At 31.2% G+C, this 27710-nt stretch overlaps 2 protein-coding genes and 1 long non-coding RNA gene across 3 annotated transcripts; all 3 read right to left on the minus strand.

Moving 5' to 3' along the window:
• Nucleotides 1-1181: 1181 nt before the first annotated feature.
• On the minus strand, nucleotides 1182-4443 carry LOC25496908 (alpha-galactosidase). Its single transcript, XM_013597624.3, has 15 exons — nucleotides 4251-4443; nucleotides 4056-4114; nucleotides 3898-3954; nucleotides 3638-3672; nucleotides 3375-3478; nucleotides 3216-3291; nucleotides 3046-3104; nucleotides 2881-2946; nucleotides 2713-2796; nucleotides 2486-2550; nucleotides 2291-2373; nucleotides 2109-2199; nucleotides 1973-2022; nucleotides 1590-1730; nucleotides 1182-1499 (listed from the first exon to the last, which is right to left on the minus strand). The coding sequence occupies exons 1-15, from the start codon at nucleotides 4412-4414 to the stop codon at nucleotides 1407-1409; spliced, it is 1227 nt and encodes a 408-aa protein (XP_013453078.3). The 5' UTR covers nucleotides 4415-4443; the 3' UTR covers nucleotides 1182-1406.
• A 2346-nt stretch (nucleotides 4444-6789) lies between these two features.
• LOC25496909 (uncharacterized) lies at nucleotides 6790-12576 on the minus strand. Its single transcript, XM_013597625.3, has 6 exons — nucleotides 12409-12576; nucleotides 11809-11941; nucleotides 10372-10475; nucleotides 8878-9022; nucleotides 8655-8789; nucleotides 6790-8435 (listed from the first exon to the last, which is right to left on the minus strand). Exons 1-6 carry the CDS (start codon nucleotides 12447-12449, stop codon nucleotides 7092-7094), a joined length of 1902 nt encoding a protein of 633 aa, XP_013453079.1. The 5' UTR covers nucleotides 12450-12576; the 3' UTR covers nucleotides 6790-7091.
• A 9449-nt stretch (nucleotides 12577-22025) lies between these two features.
• On the minus strand, nucleotides 22026-22589 carry LOC120580817 (uncharacterized). Its single transcript, XR_005646577.1, has 2 exons — nucleotides 22543-22589; nucleotides 22026-22406 (listed from the first exon to the last, which is right to left on the minus strand). It is a non-coding gene; the product is annotated as an uncharacterized lncRNA (long non-coding RNA).
• Between the last annotated feature and the right edge of the window lie 5121 nt (nucleotides 22590-27710).

Genomic DNA, 27710 nt, shown 5'->3' on the forward strand with positions numbered 1-27710 from the left:
AAGGGGAGCCACCCTTACTTCCTTTGTAGTGAAGACATTTGTTGAAAAGGAAATTCAGATTTTTCTTAATGGTTTTGGCTTTTTCTTACTTCCTTTATAGATCGAGAAGTTAGAGTTTTCATGGCCTTGTTGGTTTCTTGTGGGAGCAAAACCATTGATACAAAGAATTTTGGACCTAAACCCTGAACATGTAAGAACTTTCTTTGGAGAACAAGATTTTTTTATAAAGATATTTCTAGTATCTTCTTTAGGTGTTATAACTTCTCATGCCATAGAAAGATTTAATGGCTTTGTTGTTTTCTTATAGATAATGTTTCATGGATACCTTTTTCTTATATGTTGATTTCAGTGTTTTTCAAGTGGAAAATTTGTATGTTTTTAATTTACATAATTGGGTGGCCGTGTTAGTGAAATGAATCTTTGATAATTTTTTTGGTGGAAGTGGACTAAGAGGATTTAAATCCTTTAGGTTGGAAATTTACTTGGCTTCACTCAAATGGGGTGGTAATGAGCCGGATAGATAAAGTTCTTGTTTTGGATAATTGGGTCACACCTAGGATACACCGGTTCTTTGGGTGCTTCCTAGAGATGTATCTGATCATGAGAAATGTTAGCAACATTCTCTTTTAAACATTCTCTTTAATACTCACTCTTTTATTGATTTAAATCATTGTGAATCTACACTTTGGAAATAGCACCCACACAAAGTGGCGGGACATACATGTATTCCATCCAATAAAAGAGTGGGTAGATAAAGTGTTCAAAAGTAAATGTTGCTAGCATTTTTCATGATCACCGCTTCTTTTAGGATTTGTGTTTCATCATGAAATTTGTTATTTTTCATAAAATAATATGAAAATTTAATGGTAAACACGCTCCATTCTTGAAATGTATGCATTAAATGTGTTGAATCTTTCTTTTTCACTTGTTCAAGAATCTCACTAAATATTCATTTTTCGATGATGTTGATAGATTTACTATCATAACTAAAATCAACGTTAACACCGGGCTTAGGCCCTCCCTGCTATAAAATAAATAAATATCAATGCTAAGAACCAGCCATAACTTAATTAATTAAGTGTGTGTTTGATTTGACATTGGTGAGAATTGATTTTGATAGAATTGAATTTAAGAGAATTGATTTTGATTAAAAGTGAGTTGAATGAGATTTTAATAGCCGATTGCATCAAAGTTAAGTGGACCATATTGCATCTAATTTCAAATACATTTAAAAGCATGTGGACATCACAACTTGCATATTTAATTTTACATTTCAAGATAAAAATATTTTCTATTCCTTTATTTGTTGTCCCCGTTTAGGATCAATGAATGAGTGAATAGTTCGCTGATACAATACATGTAAAAAAATAACAACCACTATTTATTTTATTCTCTTGCACCATAGATTAACTCCTTTTAGGTGTCAGAACATACATCTTACAGGCATGTGAATCTAACTCAGCAGAGATTTCACCCGAAACCATTGATTGTGTTGAGTGCTGCAAAAATCATTACACACCATCAAAACCATATGAATTTAAATTGCTTTGCACAATACAATGAAAAATGAGCCTAACCAACTCTCTTACCTCCCATAAATCTCTTGCATCAACTATAGTTTCTGATTTCAGACCTATGTCTGACCAAGATGCAGTTACTGTTGCATTTGATGAACTTCTATTCCATAAGACCACTGCTACTTTGTTATTATTGAGAGGACCTGCCCATACCTATATCCATATAATTTTTAGTAAGAAGTTGTATGTAAGAACTATGAGACAATTTTCACATGCATATGTATGTATATAATACACAAATGATTTCATTATAAGGTTGCATTAGTTTGCATTTATCACAGCCTGCTCTAGATCCATGTATTGATTTGAAAGTTAAACAAATTTAGTATCATTATAAGTTGTGAGAAATCAAACTTAAACACCATAAAATATAAAGGGAAAGATAATAATGTCACCTCTAAATCATTGTTGCTTTTTACTTTCTTTCCCTGAACTCCAAGTTTATCTGCAATACCACAAGAAACGTGTAAGTTTCAAAGCATTCTTTATTGAAGAAATTAATACATTTTTCTTTCAAGAAAGTCTACTTACCTTGGTTTACTGCAATAACTTCAGAGTTACTTATCAATTCATACGTGATATTATCCATTGCTTGAATATTACAACCAACTAATAAAGGGGCCTATTTAAACCCAATAAAATAGTTAAAAAAAACAAACTAATGACATATTACTTTGTCTCAACAATAGGTATATAAAAATTATTTCATGCACCTTAGCTAATGCCCAGATGCTGAAATGGGAACGATATTCCTCTGTTGTCATGCCTCCATTTCCAACTTCAAGCATATCAGGATCTAATATCCAAACATTAATGACACATACGAGGAATTAATATTGGAGTTTGATGTACTTGTAATGATCTTAAGTTTAACATGCATAACATTACTAGTGAGGTTAATTAATTACCATTCCATCCTCCAGGTCCAGCATAAGATGCCCATTTGTCATTTACATCTATTATAGAAGTCATGCTAAGGGATGGAATAAAGTTAGTTGGTCATAATATAAGAAAATGAAGAAAATAATTGATTTTTTTTACTATTCCAGTTATAATATTAAGTTTACTCGAAGAAAATGAAAAAAAAAATATGAAGAAAATGAAGAAAATAAGTGAGTTATCATATTAATTTTACCTATTCCAGTTATCTTCAATATCTCCTGTTGTTCTCCAACTATTTCCCACACTTTTGGCCCATGTAGCAGGATCTTCCCATCCCCTATGTTTCAAAAAAGAAATTATAATGAAATATAAAATGAAATATCAATTATGTATGAGAAACATTATCACCAATCCAGCTCACCATTCACACATAGAGAAGAAGATTGGCCTTCCAGATTTTAATAAGGCTTCACTCATTGGTGGATACCTGATTTACACAACGTATGAAACTAGTAAGTACTATTTTTTACAAAATATTAAGTATGTTGATATACCTATTTTAATTTGAAGAAAATAAATTAAATACCTTTCTCTAACGCTTATACCATTATTTTCACAATTATCATACTTCAAATAGTCGACTCCCTAAAGAAAAATTTGAACCAATATTGGTTAACAACATAAGGTTAGAAATAGAATATAATGTTGATAAAATTGAAAAATGATTTTCAAATAATGTATGTATATATGGTTTACCCAAGAAGCAAATGTTTTGGCATCTTGTATTTCATGTCCTAGTGATCCAGGCATACGTTTACTACAAGTTTGATTTCTGCATAGCAATTGTAAGTGATCATAAATAATGCTTGAACAATCATATTCATGATCATGAAATAAAATTTAATATGTCGATACCCGGCATCTGAATAAATTCCCAACTTCATGCCTTTCCTGTGAATATAATGAGCTAGAGCCTTGATTCCTGAAGGAAACGTTGAAGCCTTGGGAACCATATTTCCCTAACATATTTAACTTGTCAGAGATATAAACACTATAATATATATATTAATCTATTAATTTAAATTCACTTAACCTGTATTTTTTTAAAATACACATAAAAGTACATGAAGAAAATAAACATACAAATCAATGGATTTTTTAAGATATATATTAAATACCTGTGAGTCTCGATTAAGTTCCGCCCAACAATCATCTGAAGAAAAAAAAACATGCAAATTTATATTATTAAAATATGTTTTCATAAATAAATAATGTCTATATAATATTTTACACATAATAAAAAAAATACATTAATATTTTTAAAAAATTCTCTACAAGAAACTTTAAAAAAAATATCAACTAAATATTCACTCGTCAACAAAATAAAGAGTAAGTATGGTAGCAGCAATGATCGTTGTAGTTGCCACTTGCCACCTACCTAAATTGATATACTTGTACCCTAGGGCAGCAAGTCCAGTTGACACCATTGCATCAGCTGAAATGATAAATCAATATTGTTTACTTCAATTGAATTAAATATATTTAAACTGTAAAAATAATAGGGAACATCATAATAATGATAATAAACATATATACCTGTATCTCGGATTAAACTTTCATTTATATCACAACCGAAATGGTTCCAACTATTCCATCTGAACATCATAAATATAATTGATTAGGAAACTATATACTTTCATGTATTTAATTGGAGAAAATTATGTGCATTTTTATGTGAGAATCATAAAAGAAAAAATGGATATATTTGAATGAACAATGGATCCGTCATACCCCATGGGAGGTGTCTGACCAAGTCCATTTTGCAACATATAACTCTTAATTTTGGTTACATTGTTGTTGTTTCCTAATAATCGAGCAGCTGAAGATGATGGAACACTTGCAATAATATTCAGCAACATGAGGATACAAAATGCAAGCACCATCAATCTAGCCATTGCTCTAATTATTTGAACTTCCAATGAACCTATGAATAATGAAGGATGATGAATATTGCATAACTTTATAGTGGTATATATAAGACCAACCATGCAAGCAATTTGATGATTTCTGACATTGGCCAACATGCAATTAATATTGTTATTCAAAATGGAAATGATATTTTGTTCTTCCGTCAGTTTGTCCACTAGATGAATGAATTGAATATAATAGCTGTAGTCTTCATTTTCCTCATAACAATACATACATCATTATGATGCTATGTTTTTATATTATTTTGGCTTTTTTGTTTTTTTATGTAACATATATATACTTTTTATGTGATGTAAAGAGTGACAAATTTATTTATTTCTCATTAAGAAAAACTTATTACCAAACCCATTTGGGTTGGCCTCGTGCGGATGACTTGAGTCCTTAAAATTTACTTCTTCTTAAAGTTTCTGATTCGATTATTTACTGTGCCAATTTGAGTGGGATACTTTACCTTATTAATAAAAAACTTGTTACCGTAAATATAAAATAGGATTTATTAAGTAAATGGTCCTTATAAATATTCAGAATTTTATTTGTAGTCCCTACAAAATAAAATCACATTTTTTAGTCCCTGCAAAATTTTCCATCAACATCTTTAGTCCCTGTAAAAATTTTACGTCAGCATTTTTGGTCCCTAAAATACTAAAGAAAAATGTCACAGGAACTAAAAAGTGTGATTTTATTTTGTAGCGACTAAAACAAAATGGGTTAACAGTGCTTTACCCTCATATAATATAGGTCATTTCCGATTTTCCCCCTGTAAAATATTTTTTTTAATTTCATCCTTGTAATTTGAATTTTTTTTTGGTTTTGGACCTTCATGAAAAATTTCACTCCCTGTAATTTGAGTAAATTTAGGTTTACCCCCTTCTAATTTGAGCAAATTTCGGTTTACCCCTTGTTAATTTGAGCAAATTTCGTTTTACCATCTGTCAAATATTCGATTTTGTACAGTCAAAATTCATGAAGGTCCAAAACCAAAATCTTCAAATTACAAAGACGAAATCCAAAAACAATATTTTACAGGAGTAAAACCGAAAATGACCAATATTGCAGGGAGTAAAACACTATTAACCCAAACGAAATTATGAATATTTATAGGAATTATTATTTAATTAACTCTATTAACCCTATAAAAATATAGGGTATTGTCTATGGAGTAAATATGTAGCATTAGTTATATAATGTACATCTGATTCAAATAATAATTATTGTTACATTAAAAGATTTTAAAAAATGATACTATGTTGCAAAACTATTTGTACATATTATTATAGGCTGATGTCAAAACTTATTTATGAGTAATTGGCAGGACGGGAGAGTATGGCTATCTCCCCGGTTCATGCATTCTAACTATTTTTGAATAAAGTATTCAAAAAATATATTGAGTTTGTTATAATTATTATGGGCATTCCAAAACAAAACAAGTAGACCTTTCCTTTATCTTCTGCAGTTTTCAATGATGAGTATGGAATGAATTTCTTTCTTACACTCTTCATACAATATATCCCGTCACATTTTTTCAATCATACATATATTACCTTAATTACTTTCAAGGTAAAAGATACATAGACATAGAGAGATAAATTTATTTCCCTCATCATACAAAAGATATATAAAAGTATGAGCGGAAAAAAAAAATGGCCAACATAGTATGGAGATTGGCTAATATCTTATAGGGTCTTACTAACTTGTGCCTTAAGGGCGCACAAGATAAGAAACTAAATAAAGAAATTTAACATTGAAAATTGTGCATTCATAATCCTAACAGCTTAAAAATTTATATTTTCAATACAATATTTATTGTTTATTTCTATTTTAAGATCGTAATCTTGTGCCCTAAAGGCACAAGTTAACATTTCCCTATCTTATAATTACCTGAGTTTGACTTCTATTACCAGACATAGGTGGCCTAATGTTATAACCTTTAATTTTGACTCTAAATAAGCCAATCCAAACAGACCATTCTGCAATTGAAATTTTTTGAGTCATAACCTTAGTTAATTTAGGGTCTTTCACTTTGGTTATTTGTAGATATTTGCAAGTATTTTATCCGTTATTTTGTATGATATTTACAAGTATTTTATCCAATTTTAGGCCGGGAACTTTGGTTATTTGATGTTTGCAAAGTTAGTTGCAAATATTTGATGATGAATTTTTTATTTTGGTATTCTTAAGCACCAAAAAGCTTCACCACAAAAGCTTCATGACGAGAAGCCAATGAGTGGATGCACAATTATGAAAGGTTTTGATGAAACTGAAGAATCTAAAGCACCAAGAACTTCAACACAATGGAAGATAAGTCTCAACTAAGTTGTTTATCCTAAACAATTACACACACTTGGTAAAAATGGAGTAGAAAATTAGAATGGCGTCAATTTCTGCCGAGAACACTTTTACACTCATACAAGGTTTAAAAAAAAAATGGTGACTGAACAATTGCACACCACCAACATAGGCATAGCCATGGCTGACTGATAATATTTCAGCTCTAGAATAGTCAACATTTATAATCAAATTATCAAAACATCACCATGTAAAATCTTCATCAATACCCTAACAGTACATCAGATTAAAACACAACGATCACACAATTATGCTGGTAAAAAAAGAGTATTTATTCATGTATATTATTTCTCTCCCTTATGTTCCTCTCAAGGCCGCAAGCCTAGCAGCTAAATCATCATAATCGGGTAAGTTGGGATGCACATGTCGAGCTTCTTTTGCTCTATCGGGCTGAAACGAAGCAGCTCGAGTAAACACTTTGTTGATTTCCATCTCTTGTGATTGTTCATGAGGAAGAGAAACTGATCGAGGTGCACGAGGGATGATATCTGGTGTCTTATCAGGTCCATCATCCATTTGGTGTGCATGACGACTTTTAGACCTTCTTCTTGCTTTCTCGGGCATGGAGATGGTTGGCTTTTTGCTATAATGGATCAGCAATCTGTCTATTACCCTTTCTTCTTCATCTTTTTTATGTTTCTCATCGTCAAACAAAATTTGTAGGCCACGTTTTGATTCGTCTCGTCTCTTGCTCTTTGATTTTCTCGCAGCTTCAGCATCTTCTTTATTGGCATCATTGTGTGTAGACCGTGATTTCGAGTGCCTCCGCCTCGTAGATTTTTGTTTTAATATAGGAAATTCTCTGGCCTCTCCAAGAACAGCAGATTCTTTCTCATAATCCTGTTTACTCGGTTGAGCATGTCTAGAGGCCTGCACATCCTGTTCAGAATTATCCAAACTGGATCGGATTCTCTCTGTAGTAGAAGCAGCATCAGACTTTTGATGTATTGAAGGATTTGTTGGGATGCCATCGTTGTCAATATGTGAAGATGCTAATTCAGTTCTTTGTGTGCTCGTCTTGAGTTTAGAATTAGGTTTTACATAAGGTGGTGGGATGCCATTACTGTAGTACGGCTTTACCTTAGGAGTTTCATCCTTTTGAACTTTTCTCTGAGAGTTATCAAGATCAGGTAGTCCACCATGATTAACAGCAAATGGCTCATTCAAATTGCTCTTCGAATGAAATCCCGCATGACTTGGAGACTTTCTAGCAGTGGCAGTGTCCGGGGTTTCTCTCACACGGGTGGTATTCCCCTTTCTATCATGTAAATCAGAACCATCGTCAAATTGGTGCACTCTCTTATCCTGAGAAGAACATCCAATTGGTGGTTTTAGCATACTACCCTCCTTCCAATAGACACCTTTCTGAGAAGTAAGCTCTTCTTTTCCTGGCAACGGATTGCCGTGGCTATCCCTCGGTAGATTGACTTCATCATACCTAGTGATTGGCTTGAATCCTTTTTCAGGGAGCTTAGATTTGGGATGAAGATAATTTTCATCTGCTTTTGAGACAGCAGCTTCCTTACCATTCCGATATTTGTGCCCACCGTTAGATTGATCAGGACTTTTATCTAACAAAATCTCAGCCTTGCCTTGTAATGGTTTCCCAACTGAATGGTCAGATTTATGAGTATTGTGGCCCTGCACAAGCAAATGTATTTTATTGGTATTGGTATTGGTATATACACAAACATATAAGTATATGTTAAAATGGTTTCCAGACTGGAAAATAAAAACCTCGAGGACTAAATCAATCATGTAAATAATGAGGAAAACATTAACTATATCAAGAATTGGGAAAATTTTAAATGTAATGAACAAGACTAATAGAAAAATGTAAAAAGAGGCTGAGGACAACACCTTAGCAGAGGATTTTGACATCCTCAGTTCAAAAGCTTTGGAGTCCCACTTTATTTGAAACTCTGAAGAAATCTCTTGCATCAAGCGAACCTTCTGCTCCAAGGTAAAAGACTTTGGATTCAAATTTGCAGCAAACTGATAAGTAGCAATTTAATCAGTCAGTTCAGGAGTAAGTCATAAATATGTATAATTGTAATGATATAAGAAAAAAATTGAGAGTGACCTCTTGATTGACATAACAATCTAGACAGTTTCCGTATCTCTCCTGAAATATTTGCCGAAGGTCACGTAACTCTGGTAGATCAGAAAATCTTGCTGCGGCAATAATCAGACAAGCTATAGCTTCTCTGCATTCCTCAGGGCATCCACTGTAAAAGATTGAAACAACTTAATTACGTCAATTAAGGGATATTTAGCCACTACATGTGTCAGAAAATGCACATCAGTATACAAAAGAAAGTCAACTACAGTATTTCACATGAACTATTGGATAATGACACTCCTGTTCCATTCGTATCAAAACTCAAAAGAATTACAGAGAATACAGAAAGTGTTAGGACCAATACTCAGATGACCAGCTCAAAATAATTAAGACAAATAATAATAATATTGCAACAGTAAAATTTATACCAACTACAAAATGAATAATTTTTGTCACTCTTGTTAAGAAAACAACTCTTTTGTCACCCTTTCACATTTCTGTGCTTCACATGTATGCCATAAATCATTATTTTAATAATTGTACGTGTATGCCATCATATGACATCAAAACATTAAGTTTTTTTCTACCTAGGGAATGAATAATTTTGGGCCTTTCTTTCACATTTTTGTCCTTCACAGGCGTGCCATCAATCATTATTCTTATAATTTTCAGATGATGAAAATTATTTCAGATGATGAAAATTATCCGTTATAATTAGATAGAGTCTACGTGCATAATTTCAATTGTGTAACCTTGAGAGTTGAAATTCCAATTATAAGAAAGCCTATTTGCTCAAAGTTGTATGCAGAAGTGCACTACAATATGTATGGAGACTACATACCCGGAGCTATATTTAGCTAGAAACATGTAATATCTGTACACGCACACATATACTTATAGTACTGATGAATATTAAATTTGTTTTCAACCAACATGAATAAATAACAAAAGAGAACTCCAGAGATCCATTTGATTTTATTTAATACAAGAAAGTAAAGTTGCAACAGGATAACGTGAAAGATTTAGTAAGAAAGAATGCTTTTATATTATCCAACACACTAAAATGTTACTAATGTGAATTTTGAAATCATAAATAGTGATTTAGAATGGCAAGTTATTTGATAACAAAAACTAAAAAAGCAAATGAAATGGAACACTAAATTCACATAGGAAGACAAGGAGAAAAGTCAGGTTCAATTAGAAAACAACCAACAAAAGGAAGTGGTAAGACCATATGACTTTTGAATTTCTATAAGAGATGGTTTTTCATACTTCTATACAGTAGTTGATGCCCAGTATGATCATCCATTGATTACTCATTTTCATGCTCCAAAAATTTAAACATAAAAATACAATCTACTTTCCTGCCTGAGCAATTATAATAGACACATGAAGCCTGGTATGTTGCTTTTATCAATTATCAGCCATGATTCAAATGAAGGGAAAAAAACACCCCTGAGAAATAAAAAAAGTTACATCCACATCTAAAGCATAACCATTAAAATTGATTTATACCTCAGTTTCTGCAGCACTGAGAGGTGCTTCAACACAAAATCACAGGTCCACTCAACAAAATCATAACAAGATGTCAATGTTAACTCGGCAATGAGTCCTTCAGCCTGTAAAACCATCTCATGAATATGATCCAAGTTAAATTAAGAAAATAGTGTGTTGCAAACACAGTAATCTTAACCAAATTTAAAATTCTCACAAGTCCTAAGGTCTCTATCGATTCAAAAAGAAAAATCACTGCAGATAAGTTATTCATATTTCCAATACATTAAACAAAAGACTAACAAATCCGTCCATGACTTTGTAGGGTGCTCTCAAATAGGCCACTGAGATTATGACTATTACAAAAGGGTCCCTGACTTCAAATTTTACTCATATTAATCCTTCTTAGATTATGTTAGGGACTAAATTGATAGTATTAGTAAGTGGTTAAATATAGGGACCACATTTTTAGTAAGTTGTTAAACTATAAGGACCTAATTGATAGTAAGTGGTTAATTATAGGGACCAAAACTTGACAGTTTAATAGGGACTAATTTAGTGGATTATTCTAAACAAAGTAAACAAAAACAGTGGGAAAAAAACAACTCACTCAAATTCCATTCTATTTCTAATTATAAACCAAATTAAACAAAGTCTCAAATCGCCAAAACATCATCAAAATTCATAATCCATTGTATATTCTTTGACTAAAAGTAGAATCAAGCAAGAACAAAACTCAGCAAGTCACAAAACTATATCGATATTTAAACAGAAAAAAACATAGTGAAACAACCAATCTCATCTCCCTCAAATTCCATTCTATTTCTAATTATAAACGAATAAAACAAGTCTCGAATCGTCAAAACATATATCATAATCCATTCTACATTCCTTGACTAACAGTATAATCAATCGAGACCAACACATAACTATATCAATCGATTCCATATAATAATCTCACATAACCAAATCCATAAATATTTCTAATTATAAACAAAGTTTCAAATTACCAAAACATCATAGAATTCAGAATCCATTCTACATTCTTTGACTAACACAATAAAATCAAGCAAAACCAAAACACATCATAACTATATCAATCAATCTCATACTCCCTCCGTCCCAAATTGTATGTCGCTTTAGGGGAAAAAATTGTCCCAAATTATATGTCGCTTTACAATACCAATGCAACATTAATGTTACTTTTCCTATTATAACCTTAACTATTTATTACTATCTCTTCTTTCAATTCTTTCATTTATCTTTCCCATGTTATTTATTAAGGACAATTTTGTAAAAAAACTCATAATATCTTTTTTCCACACAATATTAATTGCATTTCTTAATATGTATGAAATATTCAAAACGACATACAATTTGGAACGGAGGGAGTAATAAAAATCTCAAACAAATAAATCCACAAATGCAACAAAAACAACAAAATGAAGTAGCAATTACCCTTCCATAAGCATTAACGTCCAATCCATTCACTAACAAATCACCAATATCCTTCTTCAAAAACTTCTCCGTCGCTTTCCTCTTCCTCCTTATCACATCGATCCGGTTCTTCGTCAACTTAATCAACGACTTACTTCAAAATTCAAAAAAAAATCAAAATCAAAAACCTCATCATAAGTTCATAACTATATTAACAAACTCATTCAATTCTTCTTAATCAGAAACTAAATCAAGCATGCAAAACACAAAACATCATTCAAATATTAATCAACAATTCTTCAACGATTTACTTCAAAATTCAAAGAAGAAAAAAAACCTAAAACCTCATCATAAATACATTAACAAACTCATTCAAATTTTCTTAATCAGAAACTAAATCAAGCATGCAAAACACAAAACATCATTCAAATATTAATCAACAATTCTTCGTCAAATATTTCAACGATTTACTTCAAAACTAAAAAAAAAAAAAAAAAAACCAAATAAAAAAAGACGAAAACCGAATCATAACTACATTTTCAATATTTCTGCATCAGAAAGAAAATAAACATGCAAAAACAAAAAAACCATCCAAAAATTAGAAATAAAAAAAAATCGAACCATTTCGCGGCGAATCCACGACCGAGTAAGCCGTCAAGCATAGTTGAAGATCGATCGGTGATTCGAATCAGTGAACGATTCTTCAACTCGGAAGGTGAGAATCGAATATTCGCGAAGTAATAGCACAGAGAAAGAGAACGAAGTAGTGGAAGAAGACGAAGAAGAAGAAAGAAAAAAAGAAGAAAGATTAATGACTTAGTTTTATACATTAATTTTGTGATTAGTGTTGTACAATGACTGAAATGACCTTTGGATTTTGTTTATTAAGCTTGATTAACGGTTTAGGAGTGTGGGTTTAAGTGTTTTTTAATGACTGTTATTAGCTGTCTTAATCGGAAGTTTTAAGTAAGCATTGACTGTTTACTTAATGTGTGTCCTAAGTCCTAACCTATTTTATTTTTCTGTCAAAAAATTATTATTTTATTTGTATGAGTGTGATTTATAGACAAAGTGATAGACAAGACATGATTGAAATTCACATATAAATCATTTATAATTTTACCTTTGTCGAATAAACTAGTTAGTACCTTACATGATAATAATCAATTATTTATTTATTTTTGAAAGAAAGAAATCAATTATTTATTTATAGATAATGAATATCATTAATTCAACTCTCATATTAAAAGTTTTTATTGAATGTAAATCCACAATTTTTTAATAAATTTTTACACTCTTTGGCACTACAATAAATTTTAAATGAATGTACAATAAACTTTTTGAAAAACATAAGTAAAAAATGCTTTTTTTTTTGTTTTTTGTCAAGTAGCCTAGTGGCTAGAGCTCACACAATTTAATTGTGGAGAAGTGGAGTGTCCGGGGTTCGAACCCCGGCTCCTGCATATAATATGCAATATCCCTACCAACTGAGCTAAGCTCATGGGAATATAAAAAATGCTTTTTTGATTGTATAAGTAAGTATATTCTGTATAAAATTATGGGTGTTTCATCGCTAATATATTATGATAATAGTTTATTGAATTATTGAAACTTATCTCAAAGTTATCTATAAAATTAGTAAATTCTACTCATAAGTATGGATCTCCTCGTCCAAAAGCTCAATTGTGCTCCTTAAAAAAAACTAGTCTCTAGATTTAAAGAGTTTATCAATGTGGTTATAAACTTCACATCTAATGAGATTTTAAATGAGATGGTTAATGATCTTTTTCGACTTAACTAGGAACACAGATTTAAGTTCAATTGTGAAAATACAACAACTTTTTATTTTTTGAGGAATAACTTTGCCATCTATTAAAATTTAACTCAAATTGAATTATTAATTTATGTCATTGCGGTGATACTTAGTTCACTCAAACAAACTTTACTCAATAACAAAAAATCTTTCCTAAAAAAAACAACAAAAAGTCTTTATATTGATAGGTAATTCTAACATACAAATCTTTAAGTTTAAATAATGTTTACAAAGGTGTTGATAAATCTTATTCAACAACAATATCAAAAGAGAATTGGAACACATACATGTTATGAGAAATGAGAAAAATCCTTGCATAAGTTTTGTTTGATGTTTATGAAGAAGCATGGTAAGATGATCTAGTTAAATTATAGCCGTTCAATTCAATGACTTTTTTCTATTAAGAAACGCAATTGACGGTCAAGATCTAAAGAAACTAGGATCAATGAGAATATTTTTGCAGAGCTGGATCCCTTTTTGAACATTAACAAAGATATCGTACACGAATTGTTAATTTATGAATTTGATTTTATTACATAGTATATGCTTTTCAATTTTGTCCCAACATTATCTTCACTAAACTGGTAAAAAAATTAATTTTCTGACATTAATGGAATGTATTTGTTAAGTTTCCAATTAAAATGTCGTATTGCAATCATATTGGAATGTTTTGGCAGTGTACACCGTTAGACAAAATTAGCATATTTTTAACATATTTGTCTTTTTCGAATAGTTTTTCATATGTGATGTCACATTTTGATACATACGTATAACCTTGTAATTTGTAAGGATAATTTTTTAATGGTGGAATCAAGACAAATTAAGGTGGGATATTTGCTTGATCAATGCCCAATGATAATCAAATAATTCATTTTCACAATAAGTAGTTTTTTTTTTTAGTTCATTGTGATGGTTTCAGATACTATTATTGCTTGATTGATTACACCCAATCTTAGTTTCAAATATAAATGGTAATACCTTTAATGGAAAAATTAATTGTAGATTTTTGTCTGAATTAATTAGGAATTGAATTCAAGTTCGATGAATAACATCAAATGATGCAATAAAAGCATGTTTCATAGACAATGAAACCTCAACTAAAAATGAAAAAAATCTGAAATTTCTTCATTTTATTTTATTTTAAAAATTGATATTTTATCTTTTTTCTGAAGAAGCTAAACTAGTCCATTTAAATTGACACTGAAGAGAATCGAACATGAGATCTTGAGAAGGAGCACACTCCCAGACCCCAAGTCAATACCACCAGGCCAACCCAAGTGGGCTTAATTGATATTTTATCTAATGATCGACTACACTGATGAGTTTAAACTAACCGTCCGGGCAATTTAAAACAAGAGTATAGACTTATAGGGTGTGTTTGATCTGATAAAAAAATCAAAGACACGACACGACAACTTCAGTTGTATACTTGACCTGATAAAAATGAAAGACATAACATGACAACTTCAGTTGTACAATGTTTGGATCGGTTTTTGGTCAAAAAATGTTTGAACCCATGAAATCTTCATCGGTTCGGTTCAGTTTTGACTGTTTTTCAAAAAAGAAACCGAACCATATTAGTCGGTTTGGATCGGTTCGGGTTTGTTTGAAAATACAACTAAAAAAATCTATATTTTTACAAATTTGTATTTCATTCATACAACATACTCAACTATTTCATACATCTTTGTTTTCCATGTTCTCTATTTTTCAAACTACTTTATATAATTAACATGAAAAAACTAACAATAGATGGACGATCCCAACGATGGTTAGAAACGATGATTTAGGTGTGACTGACGGCTAGTGTTATTTTTTAGTAGATAGAGTGTGATTGGCGGCTAGTGTTATTTTAATTTTGAGCTTAATCATAAGTGTGTGTGAGGATGAATAATATTATTAAAATGGGAACTGAGGTTAGCATCGGTTTGGTTCATCAGTTCTTTGGAACTTAAAAACCAAAAATGGAACCAAACTAGATCGGTTTAGGTTGGTTCGGTTCGGTTTTGAACCAAGCCAAACAAAGTCAGATACTTTTTCGGTTTCATCGATTTTGTCTGAACTATTTGCACCCATAACGTACAAGTCATATAAAATAGTTATCTAAAATATAAAAATAACTTTTTGTCCACCAAAAATCGTATAAGACCAAAAATTATATAATACCATAAAAGTTTGTCATATGTTGTTATGCCTTGTGTTGTGTCGTTAGTTACTACTTCTTCCGTCTTTAATTATAGGGTTAATAGGCCTTTACCCTCTGTAATATAGGCCACTTTCGATTTTGTCCCCTGGAAAAAAAAAAAATTGGATTCGGTCCTTGTAATTTTTTTTTTTTTGGAAAACCCCCCTAGGCCAGCTGACTGTGCATTTTTACTGATGTGACATGATGCCTCACCTTTTTCGGATGAGGTGGCGCGCTGACTGCATAAATGCCACATGTACCCCATAAAAAAATAAAAAATAAAAATAATTATACAGTCAGCGCGCCACCTCATCCGAAAAAGGTGATGCATCATGCCACATCAACAAAAATGCACTGTAAACTGGCCTAGGGTGGTTTTCCAAAACAAAATTTTTTTACAAAGACCGAATCCAAATATTTTTTTTTATAGGGGCAAAACCAAAAGTGACATATATTACAGGGGTGTAAAGGCCTATTAACCCTTAATTATATGTCACTTTAGAAAAAAAATTATCTCAAATTATAAGTCATTTTACAATACCGATGAAATACTAATGATATTTTTTTTCTTACACCCTTAACTTTTTATTAATCTCTCTTCTTTCAATTCTTTAATTTATCTTTCTCTTATCATTTATTAAAGACAATTTTGTAAAACAACTCATAATTTTTTTTTTTTCATACAACATTAGTTACATTTCTTAAAACGTGTGAAATGTTCAAATGATCCTATAATCTAGGACAGAGGGAGTGTTATTTTTGGTGCAATGTATGTATTCTACAAAGAATCAAAATCTCACATCGGTGATACTACATTATATTTAAGGTTTTTCTATCATGTACAAATTTGCACATGTTAAGAAGTTTAAAGTACTACCTCCGTCCCTAATTATAAGAACCTTTTGAGAATTTTTTTATCCCTTTTTATAAGTCCCGTTTGTTATTTCCAATTACATTAATTATTTCTTTACAACCATACCCCTATTTATTTTGCATTTTTTCTTCAATCAACAATAAATATTATGTTGAAAACATAAATTAACTCTCTCTCTTAAGGATAAAATTGTAAAAACAATAGTAATTATAAACAAATTTAATATTATTATCAATTTTCTTAATTTCCGTGATTTTGACAAAAGAGTCATATAATTAGAGACGGAGGTAGTAGTAACTTTGATTTGGAACTTGTGTTTTTTATATTGGCCCCGTTTGGGTTGAGGTTATTTTGAGCTTATGAAAAATAACTTATGTAAATAAGTAAGCTTTTATTTTAATTTATATGCTCTCACTAACGAAAATTGTATCTTCATAAATAGTTTTTTCATCAACTACCTTAAAAATTTATAAATAATACATAAAAACTTATTTATTTGCATAAGCTGTTTTATATAAGCTATAAAATAAGTTAATCCAAACGGGCTCTAAATATGTAGCTTTTAATCAATAATTGATGATTTTCAATGAAAAGTTACTAGTACTTTTAGTTACCTTAACATATGCAATATTACACATGTTAAACAAACAGTTATATTTATGACAACATGTGTCGAGAAAGTTATCAGCCGACCAAATTTGTCCTACCCATGATCCTTTGTGGAGTGGAACATAAAATTCAACTAGTTGTTGTAACTTCAACAACAGAATTAGCTATCTAACAGACAAAGAGAAAAGGACTTTGCTTCGATCTGCAGGAGGACATAGTCTACAATACCATAATTATTTTAATTGTCTTAATAAAACAATATTTTAATCGTGATTAGACAGGATGGGTTTTTTTTATACAATTAGACAAGGTTGATTGGCCTTCCAAATTTAATCAATGAAAAAATGGTAAGAATTTTTGTGAAGAAAAATGATGTTCAACACACTTTCTTTTTTGAGAGAAGAAGTGAGACGTAATAAACATAAAAGTGGAAAAAGAATGACAAGAAAGTAAAAATTTGGTACACTTCGTTTGAATCTAAAATTATGGATTGAATCTAAAATCTATTCTTCTATTCTATAAATCGAAAATTTGAGTTTACCAGGTTCTTGAACATATATGAAAATTTTGGACTCAATAATTTTTTTTCCCTTGTTTCACAAATCTGGTGCTAGACAATCCTGCAATTTCATTGACTTGGAGGATGTTGGAACATAGAATGTGTGAATTGAAAATAAAAACTCTAAAGTCTCACATCGTTTAGTTTTCAACGTTATATAAAGAGTGTTCATGACTCTTACAGAGAATGTTTTATGCACAAAAAGAATTGGTGTTTTTTTGTTCATGTGAGCTTTGCTCAGTTGGTAGGGACAAATGCATTTTATATGCAGGGGCTGGGGTTCGAATCCCGGACACCCCACTTCTCTGCATTTAAAATGTGTGAGCTCCAGCCACTAGGCTATCTGACCAAAAAAAAAAAAAAGAATTGGTGTTTTTTTTCCTTTCTTTTGTATCATCTTGGATTTTGCCTCAATCAATGTCACCTAATCATAATCCGATGAAAATTGCTGAAGACACGTCTAGTTTGGCTGAAAAACACCAGTAATTTATTCAAATGCTCCATCGACAGTTAACTGCCGCGGAAATAGCCGACGGTAGTTAACTGCTCAAATTCAATTTAATCCATCGGCACTTAAGTGCGTGGAAATCATTTACAGTTTCGTTTCATAGAAACAAGGTTCTCGTGGAAATCATTTCATGGAAACAAGGTTCTCGTGGAAATCATTTCATTTCATTTGTAATTTTATAATACTGAAATTAGTTAATTAATTTTAAATCTTTGATATTTATTGTAATACTAACGTCCAGACGGGCACTCCCGTGCCCGTCTGTCCGCTTTTTCTACTACGCTAACGCATATATATTTTACCTTGTTTTTTTTTTTTTTTGTATAAAATAAATTAATATATAGTTTGTCATTTACAAATATAAGAACTAAAAACCTGATGAATAGAAATTTATTGATGCCCTTTTATCCTCCTTTTTTTGTTTGTGTATTGCGATAACATATATATACAATATATTTACTCTTCTTTGTATAATTTTATATCCACATAACTATATATATATATATATATATGGATGACATGAAATATGCATCCCAAATATAATTAATGTCATGGTAATTAACATATATTAAAATCAATAAACAAACATCTTTGTATCCAAAGTTTGTAAAACAATTCATATCAATATTTAATATATCAATTCAAAATTTCACATATGTTAAAACATAAACATGGTAGCATGAAACCTTCAATGTAAGTGATATATTGAAACTTCATGCAGAAGCAGATTCAAAAGTGCTTTAACTATGTTTAAAATAATGGAATTTCATGTTGAAGTAGATTCAAAGTGCTTTAACTATGTCTAAAATAATCTAACTAACAGGACATGCATCATTTGTTTTGTGCAACTAAATTTGTGCTTTACTTGCACTATAACTCTATTAACTTTCAAGGTTGTTGCATTATTCTAGAATATCAAGATTGGGTGTAAGGCTGATGTGGCTCCTGTGACATTAGTTATGAGGAATCCGAAATAGCCTTCATTCATATCTCAATTAGAAATGTGAAGAAAAGACCAACAACACTCAATTTGAATGTGAAAATGTATAAACTTAACAAAAAGAAGATAGAAAATATAAGAGGGAAAAAATTAACACAAATCATGTACCATTTTGAATGGAAAACTAAACCCAACCACTGAAATTCATTAAGTCCATAACTAAAATGTCTAAAGCAAAAATTATTTTCTTATTGCAGTAGCAAGGATTAAAACAATAAAATATGCCAAATTTTATCACTGATATTTATACTCCTTCGAACCAAAGGTGTTCAAATTATAGAGTAAAAGTTAAATATCATAGCATCAATGGAAGGTGAGGTCTATTTGTGATCTAAATATAATCATCTTAAAATTCAAAAGAGAATGCAAATTAACTTTGAAGATGCATATCTGGTTGGATATGAGGGTGTTAGAGTATACGATCTTAGAAGGAAGGAAAAGAGAACTTTTAATCAAAACAAAAGCGAAAAAAGAAGTGTACGATATTATATTATAAAACTAAACTAACATCAAAATTTTGAGGCATCTTCATTCACAAACAAATTAAACTCCCCTGCCATAAACAAAACTCATAGTAAATAAATAACAGGTAAAAAGGAAGGAAATAAAAAGAGTGATTAACAACAATAAAAAAAAAAAGAAGCTATAGAGAGATTAACAACGATTGTAAGTAAGAAGGTTCATAACAAAAAAGATAGAAGAGTGTATACAGAGAAGAAATAAAAGAGTACCAAAGTGGTGGAAATTTGACAGGAAAGAAAGAGATAATAAAGTCATGTACATACAATTACAATTGTAGGAAGTAAGAATGATTTACCGTAAGTCAACAACATCATTCCATGATGAAATGTTCTAATTTTTTTTTTTTGAGTAAAAATGGTTGACAGTGAAATGAATGAAATGAATTAATGGAGAGATAAGATAACAATGGATAGAGATTTTTTATTTTTTTTGATAGGAACAATAGATAGAAATTGTAAATGAAAAAAATGGTAGAATTGATGATTGTATCATTGTGTGTAGCAACATGTGTTTTTGTAATTGAAATGGGGAAGCGGTTATTAACAATTCTGTGAGGTGAGAAGTTAATGGAAAGTAAGTAACCGACATTAAATCTAATTGATTGTGTGGGATGAGAAGTTAATAGTATAGAAAATATAACTGAAAAGGGTATTTTGGGATTTAAAAAAAGGCTACACCAAAAAATAGTATTCCCTTTATAATAGGTATAGATGCATTTATTTGTTATACTTTTAATGCTTTTTATTTGACAAAGTTACTATGTTGTATGATATTTTATAAGTTGATTTAAAAGATTTTAAATCATATTTTAATTACGTTGTGATTTTTTTTTGTTATTTATAGTCTTTTTGTTGTTAAAATGCAGATAAAGGGCGGGGTACGGGCTTTTAGGTACCCATAAGATACAGGGGCGGACATCAAACTTATTGTCCACAAGTGTATGACTTAGGTACGAGGATTTTGTTTTTTTTTTTTGTTTTTTTTTTTTTTTTTTTTTTTTTGGAAATGAGGGTTTGAGGTTGGACACTATAGTACCTGCTCAACATTTCAATTATTCATCTTAAAAGATGAATTTTAAGTATTACTCGACAATTTTTTTATATCATTTATACTAGTATTGTTATCTAAAAAATATGCTGTGTTAATTAATTTATTTTTTGGGAAGAGAAATTTTTATTAACAAATAGACTAACGGTGATGCTAATGGTAAAATTACACCTGCCTAGAAGAAATTCGAACTTTGTCTCCAGAACATACAAAGTCAAACTCTAAACATTAAGCCGACAATTTTGCACATGTTGTATTTATTATTGCTATTATTATTGTTTGTTATATTTTATGCATTTGCTATTTGGTTTAATTTATATTTTGAAAGAAAAATCAAAAGCTGCCAAACAAACTAACTAGTATTTTGTTTTTGATGTTAACTCTCCAATTTCTCAAGAAAAGAGACCATAGTAATTCGGAGTTCAATTGTAAAATAAGGATAACCTGACAAAAAATGAACCAACTATTTTAATCGACTCAAATTTTCTCCAAAAAACTGAATCAAACTATCATGTTTATATCACTAATGTTTGGTTAAGATTTTAAGTATCCCATTCGTTTCAAAATGCATGACGTTTATGATTTTTACACACATATTAAGAAATACATTAATTAAAAGAAAGAGAAATGTTATATTATTAAATTATCTTAATCAACTATTGATTTGTTTTTCATTAAAGAAAAAATAATACTTTACATTGTAAATTGCGAGTAATTAATTTTGAAACAAATTTTTGTAGCTAAAACGATACTGAAAGTTGGTTAAGATTTCAAGTATCCTGAATAAACACATTGCTATGGGTAAAAAGGGATAAATCTTTTTTTTTTTGTCTAGTAACCTAGTGGCTAGAGCTCATACAATTAAATGTGGAGAAATGGGGTGTCCAGGATTCGAACCCCAACTCCTGCATAAATTATGCAATGTCCATATCAACTGAGTTAAGCTTATGGAGACAAAAGGGATAAATCTTACTTGGACATGTGAGAATTATTTCTATATTAAAACACCTCACTTGTTTTTTTAATGGAATTTCTTAGAAAGACCGACTACGAAAACTTTTTTTTTTTTTTGAGGGAAACCGACTACGAAAACATAAATGACCGTATATGTTACAACTACATTCGATAATAAATTGATTATTCTTTAATTATTTCTTTCATGCTTTGCCTCAGAAGCAACTACATTGCTCTTCCTAAGTTTAAAATTGCTTGTCATTGAGCTTAATCTCAACTTAATTTACTATAAACCCACTAAATGAAGATTAAAAATGATTAAAAATATTGGTACAATTAGTTCACAAAAAACAACTCATTAAGCTAATGAGTAAACGGAAGAGATAATTTTCTTGTTCAAGTAATTCGTGACGAACCATTCTTAGTAGAACCATATTGTGAGGAAGAAGACCACTATAGTATAGCAATGTTGGAATTGAAGTGGCAGGCTCACAAATTAACAATGTTAGAAGCCTAAGCATTGACCTAAACATCAAAGTTGTAAGGGACTGCAAAAACAAACACATTAAAAAAAGGTAAAAATGTTCATTAGTCATTAGAAACACATTGTTTTTTGCATTGGAAAACAAAAATATAAAATAAATTGGACCAAAAAATTCATAAAAGGAAGAGATCTATACATACCATGATTGAGAAGGGTTTTGAGATACAGTCACATTTGGATTGAAGCATATAGGAAGATGGTTTATAGGGTTAAATTTTTTGTCAAAGTCTATGCTTTTTAAACCAATAGGTATATCGCATATTCAAACCAACCCGTCAAGGCAAGTTTAAATTTTTTTGTCAAATTTTTTTTTTTTAATTTATGTTTGTAGACTTTTTTCTTTTTGAATTTTTTTTATGTTTGTAGACGTGGGTGGTGAATAAAACTATGAACACATTAAAAGTTAGATGGTCACTACCTCATCAAAGAATGTTATGTGCCACAAAGTTGGGTGAAGGTTGGAATTATAGTGTAACTTTAGGTTAGTGTTCATGTAATCATATCCCATATGCTATTGGAACACAATGTTTTTAATAGTCATTTAGTTTTTTAATTTTTTCAAATTTTTTTCTTATATAGATGAATTTTTTTGTAACACAAATTGAATTATGTCATTAATTAATTTCACAACTTCATTAACAGTAAAAATTGTGTCAAAAAAAATTAACCGTAAAAATATGTCCACGTGAGCTTCGCCCAGTTAGTAGAAACATGCATAATATATGTAAGGTCCGGGATTCAAACCCCGACCACCACAAAAAAAATCGACCGTAAAAATGTATGTTTTTTTTAAGGACGTAAAAAATGCAAGGCGTTACCCACTTATTTTTTATTTTTTTTGGTCAGGTAGCCTAGTGGCTGGAGCTCACACATTTTAAATGTGGAGAAGTGGGGTGTCTGGGATTCGAACCCCGGCCCCTGCATATAAAATGCATTTGTCCCTACCAACTGAGCGAAACTCACTGGGACTGTTACCCACTTATTTTATATAGTTTTTAAAAAAAAATGATGATAAGTACATAAATTCCAAAAGTGATTTACAACATATATTTTTGTGGTTAATGAATTAGTGAAATTGGGTTAATAACACAATTCAATTTAGTGTTATAAAAAAAGAAATGATATTTATACAACCATTTTATGACAACTTTTATATAACTCTCTCTCATACTAGATTATGTTTTTACTCTCTCACTTCCTTTTTATCCCTTTTTTGTTTTTGACTAATAAGAAAAAGAGGAGTGCTATTTGAACAACTAATTTGGTGACAACTATTAAGAATCAAAGAAAGATAGAAACTGATTCATTGAATTTTAAAAGAGTGTACATCTGGTTATTTATACAAGGGAATTGTACTATCTAATAATGAGAAAGTACTGCTATACTTAAGCTATTGTACTACACTTTAAGTAACTTGTACTGCAAGGCATTGCTTTTCTTCATACTTTGTTTCTTCAGATTTTGTATTATGTAATAGCCCCCCACAAGATGGAGGTTGATAAATGTCTAGCAACCCCAACTTGGAAAGTAAAATGTTAAAAGGCTGTGGAAACAGAGACTTTGTAAAAAAATCTGCAAGTTGATCATGTGTTGTAACTGGCAGAAGCTTGAACAATCCAGCTTGAAGTTTCTCCCTTACAATGTGGCAATCTATTTCAAGATGTTTTGTACGCTCATGAAAGACAGGATTAGCTGCAATATGCATGGCGCTTTGATTGTCACAATATAGGACAGGAAGCTTAACACAATCAATGTGGAGATCTCTCAACAAGTATAAAAGCCACTGAAGTTCACAGGTTGCTGATGCCATCGCTCTATACTCAGCTTCTGAAGAAGATTTAGATACAGTAGGCTGCTTTTTGGTTCTCCAAGATATGAGGGATTGTCCTAAAAAGAAACAATGGCCTGAAATGGAACGCCTAGTATCCTTACACCCTGCCCAATCAGCATCTGTGTAACCTTGAATATGTAATCCTGAAGCTCTAGGAAAAAAAATGCCACGACCTGGAGAGCCTTTAAGATATTTAAGAACTCTTAGAGCAGCATTGTAATGAGTGTGGGTTGGTTTACTCAAAAATTGACTGAGCTGTTGAGTTATGAATGTAATGTCAGGCCTAGTTGTGTTGAGATAGATCAATCTCCCAACCAATCTTCTGTAAGCAGAGACATCAGTGAAGAGTGGTGAAGTGTCATTGTGCAGCTTAATGGATGGATCTGAAGGTGTGGTAACCGGCTTTGAGCCAAGTAAACCTGAATCTTGTAACAAATCCAGACAATACTTCCTTTGGCAAAGAGAGATACCATTTTTGGAGTGTGCAACTTCAAGACCTAGAAAATATTTCAAAATACCAAGGTCTTTGATTTTGAAGGCTTGGTGTAAAACATTCTTGATGAAATTAATTTCAGTGAGAGAATTTCCAGCAAGGATTATATCATCAACATAAACAAGAAGTGCAGTAAAGCTATCAGAAGTTGTCTTAGTAAACAGGGATGCATCAGAAGTAGCTTGTATATATTGATTGTTGATGAGCAGTCTAGTCAACTTTTCATACCATTGTCTACTAGCTTGCTTGAGGCCATAGAGAGATTTGGACAATTTGCAAACTTGATTTGGCTTTGAAAGAACAACACCTGGAGGCACACTCATGTAAACATCTTCATGAAGCTCTCCATGAAGGAAAGCATTGTTTACATCTAGCTGATGCAAAAACCAATTATTGATTGAAGCCAAAGCTATAACTAATCTCACAGTGGTAACCTTAGCAACAGGTGAAAAGGTATCAAAATAGTCAAGGCCTTCAATCTGATTATATCCCTTAGCAACTAAACGTGCTTTGTATCTCTCAATAGAGCCATCTGCATTATGTTTCACTTTATAAACCCATCTGCACCCTATAGGTTTGACAAATGAAGGGAGATCCACTATCTTCCAAGTGCCAGTCTGTTCAAGAGCATTAAGTTCAATCTGCATTGCTTGTTTCCAGCAGTCATGTTTGATTGCCTCATCATAGGATTTTGGTTCAGTATAAGAAGCAAGAGACATAGCAAAAATAGAATGAGTGTTAGATAAACGAGCATGTGAAACAAAATTGGAAAGGGGATATTGACTGATACTGTTATTAGCAGAAGAAACAGATGCATTGCAAATGTAGTCATGTAGATATGCAGGTGTAACTTTATTTCTGATGGAAGTTCTAATAGGTATAGAGACATTAGGAGGTGATGATGTAGGTTGTGAAGGAGTGGAGAGTGCAGGTGGTGTGATAAAAGGTGGTGATTGTGAAAAATTAGGATCCTCAAAATTAGAAAAATGAGTGGAAGGGGTAGGAAAATATTGCCAATCTTTAGTGGAAGAAGAGGATGATGATGAATTGTAAGGTAATATTAATTCATGGAAAACAACATTTCTTGAAACAAAGATTTCTCTGGAATGTAAGTCAAAAAGAACTGAACCTTTGAATCCAGACTTGTAACCTAAGAAAATACACTTTCTGGCTCTAGATTGTAATTTTGTTCTATGAGCTTGAAGTGTAGAAGCATAACAAAGGCAACCAAAAACTTTGAAAGAATGAATGTCAGGCAATGAATCATATAAAACATGATAAGGAGATTTATGTTTGAGAAGAGGAGTTGAAACTCTATTTATGAGAAAAACTGAATGCAAAACAGCATATGACCAGAAAACATTGGGAAGTTTGGATTGAAACAACAAAGCTCTAGCAACATTGAGAATGTGTTGATGTTTTCTCTCTACTCTAGCATTTTGTTCAGGTGTTTCTACACAAGCTCTTTGATGAATGATGCCTTTTGAAGCATAAAAATCTGGTAAAAAGAATTCAGGACCATTATCAGTCCTTATGAATTTTGGAGTAACATGATGATGATTATGGATCAGGTGAATGAAATTTTTAACATGTGAAGAAACTTCAGCTTTGGTTTTAAGTAAAATGACCCATAAGAATCTACTAAAATCATCAACTATGGTTAGAAAATACTTATGGCCATGAACAGATGTTTGAGCTAAAGGACCCCAAATATCAAGGTGAAGAAGTTCAAATTTAGAATTAGCAATAGATTGGCTGGAATGATAAGGTAATTTTCTTTGCTTAGCAAAGTGACATATGTCACAAGTAGCTTTATTATCAACAAAAATAGAAGGATACAAATTATGCATTTTGGACAATCTTTGATTAGACAAATGTCCTAATCTAAAGTGCCAAATAGCATTGGAAGGAATACATGAAATAGCTACACTAGAACAAACAGAATTACAAGAGTTTAAAGAAACTGAAGCACAAAGACTTGTGGAAGGAGAAACAAAAGACTTCTGATTGCATGAAGCAGTATTCAGCCTATAGAGACCATCACAAATATTACCCAAACCAATCATCTTCTGGGATTTCATATCCTGTATCAGACATTTATCAGGCAAAAAATTGACTTGGTAAGACAAAATAGTGCAAAGTTTGTAAACAGAAATTAGGTTAACTCTGAAATGAGGTGAATATAAGACATTGGTAATGTGGAAAGAAGGTGAAAAAACAGCAGTGCCAGCATAGTGAACAATCACAGTAGAACCATTAGGTAAAGTAACATGCATAGGTTTAATTTTATGAAAGGAATGAAGCAAATGCAAAGAGGAGCAAATATGCTCATTAGCACCTGAATCAACAATCCAATGATTATTTTGAGTATGTATAGAACAAGAGATAACAGTATTGATACCTGAGGGAAAGGATGGAATAGAAGAAGTAATATGATTGGTGCTAGCAGGATTTGAGGTAGATGCTTGAGGAACCAAAGATGATTGCTGAAGTAAAGCAACAAGATGACCATATTGCTCTTGAGTAAGACCAGTTTGAAAGATAATGGAAGATCCTTCACCATCTTTCTGAGAATCAGAAATGCCTTCATTAACAACAGCATTTGAAGAAGCATGAGGTTTATTTGCATTGGGATAACCATGCATCTTGTAACAAAAATCCACTGTGTGATTATTCCTATGGCAAAAAGTGCAATATCTTGAATTGTTCTTAGATTGAGGTGGTCCTGAAGAAGGTTTACCACGGCCATAGGACATTCTAGCATCTGATGCATTCACAAGTATACTAGATTCTTCACTAGAAACAGGAGTAATTACAGTATTATTACTTTCTTCTTGAACAACCATAGAATAAACCTTGTTGATTGAAGGAAGTGGATCCATAAGAAGAACTTGAGTCTTCACAACTGAGAAAGTATCATTCAAGCCAGTGAGAAACTGAATTACTTGATCCTCCATGCGAAATTCTCTAGCAGCACGCATAGA

Source organism: Medicago truncatula, chromosome 6 (genome assembly GCF_003473485.1).
Source record: "Medicago truncatula cultivar Jemalong A17 chromosome 6, MtrunA17r5.0-ANR, whole genome shotgun sequence".
Classification (NCBI taxonomy): Eukaryota; Viridiplantae; Streptophyta; class Magnoliopsida; order Fabales; family Fabaceae; genus Medicago; species Medicago truncatula.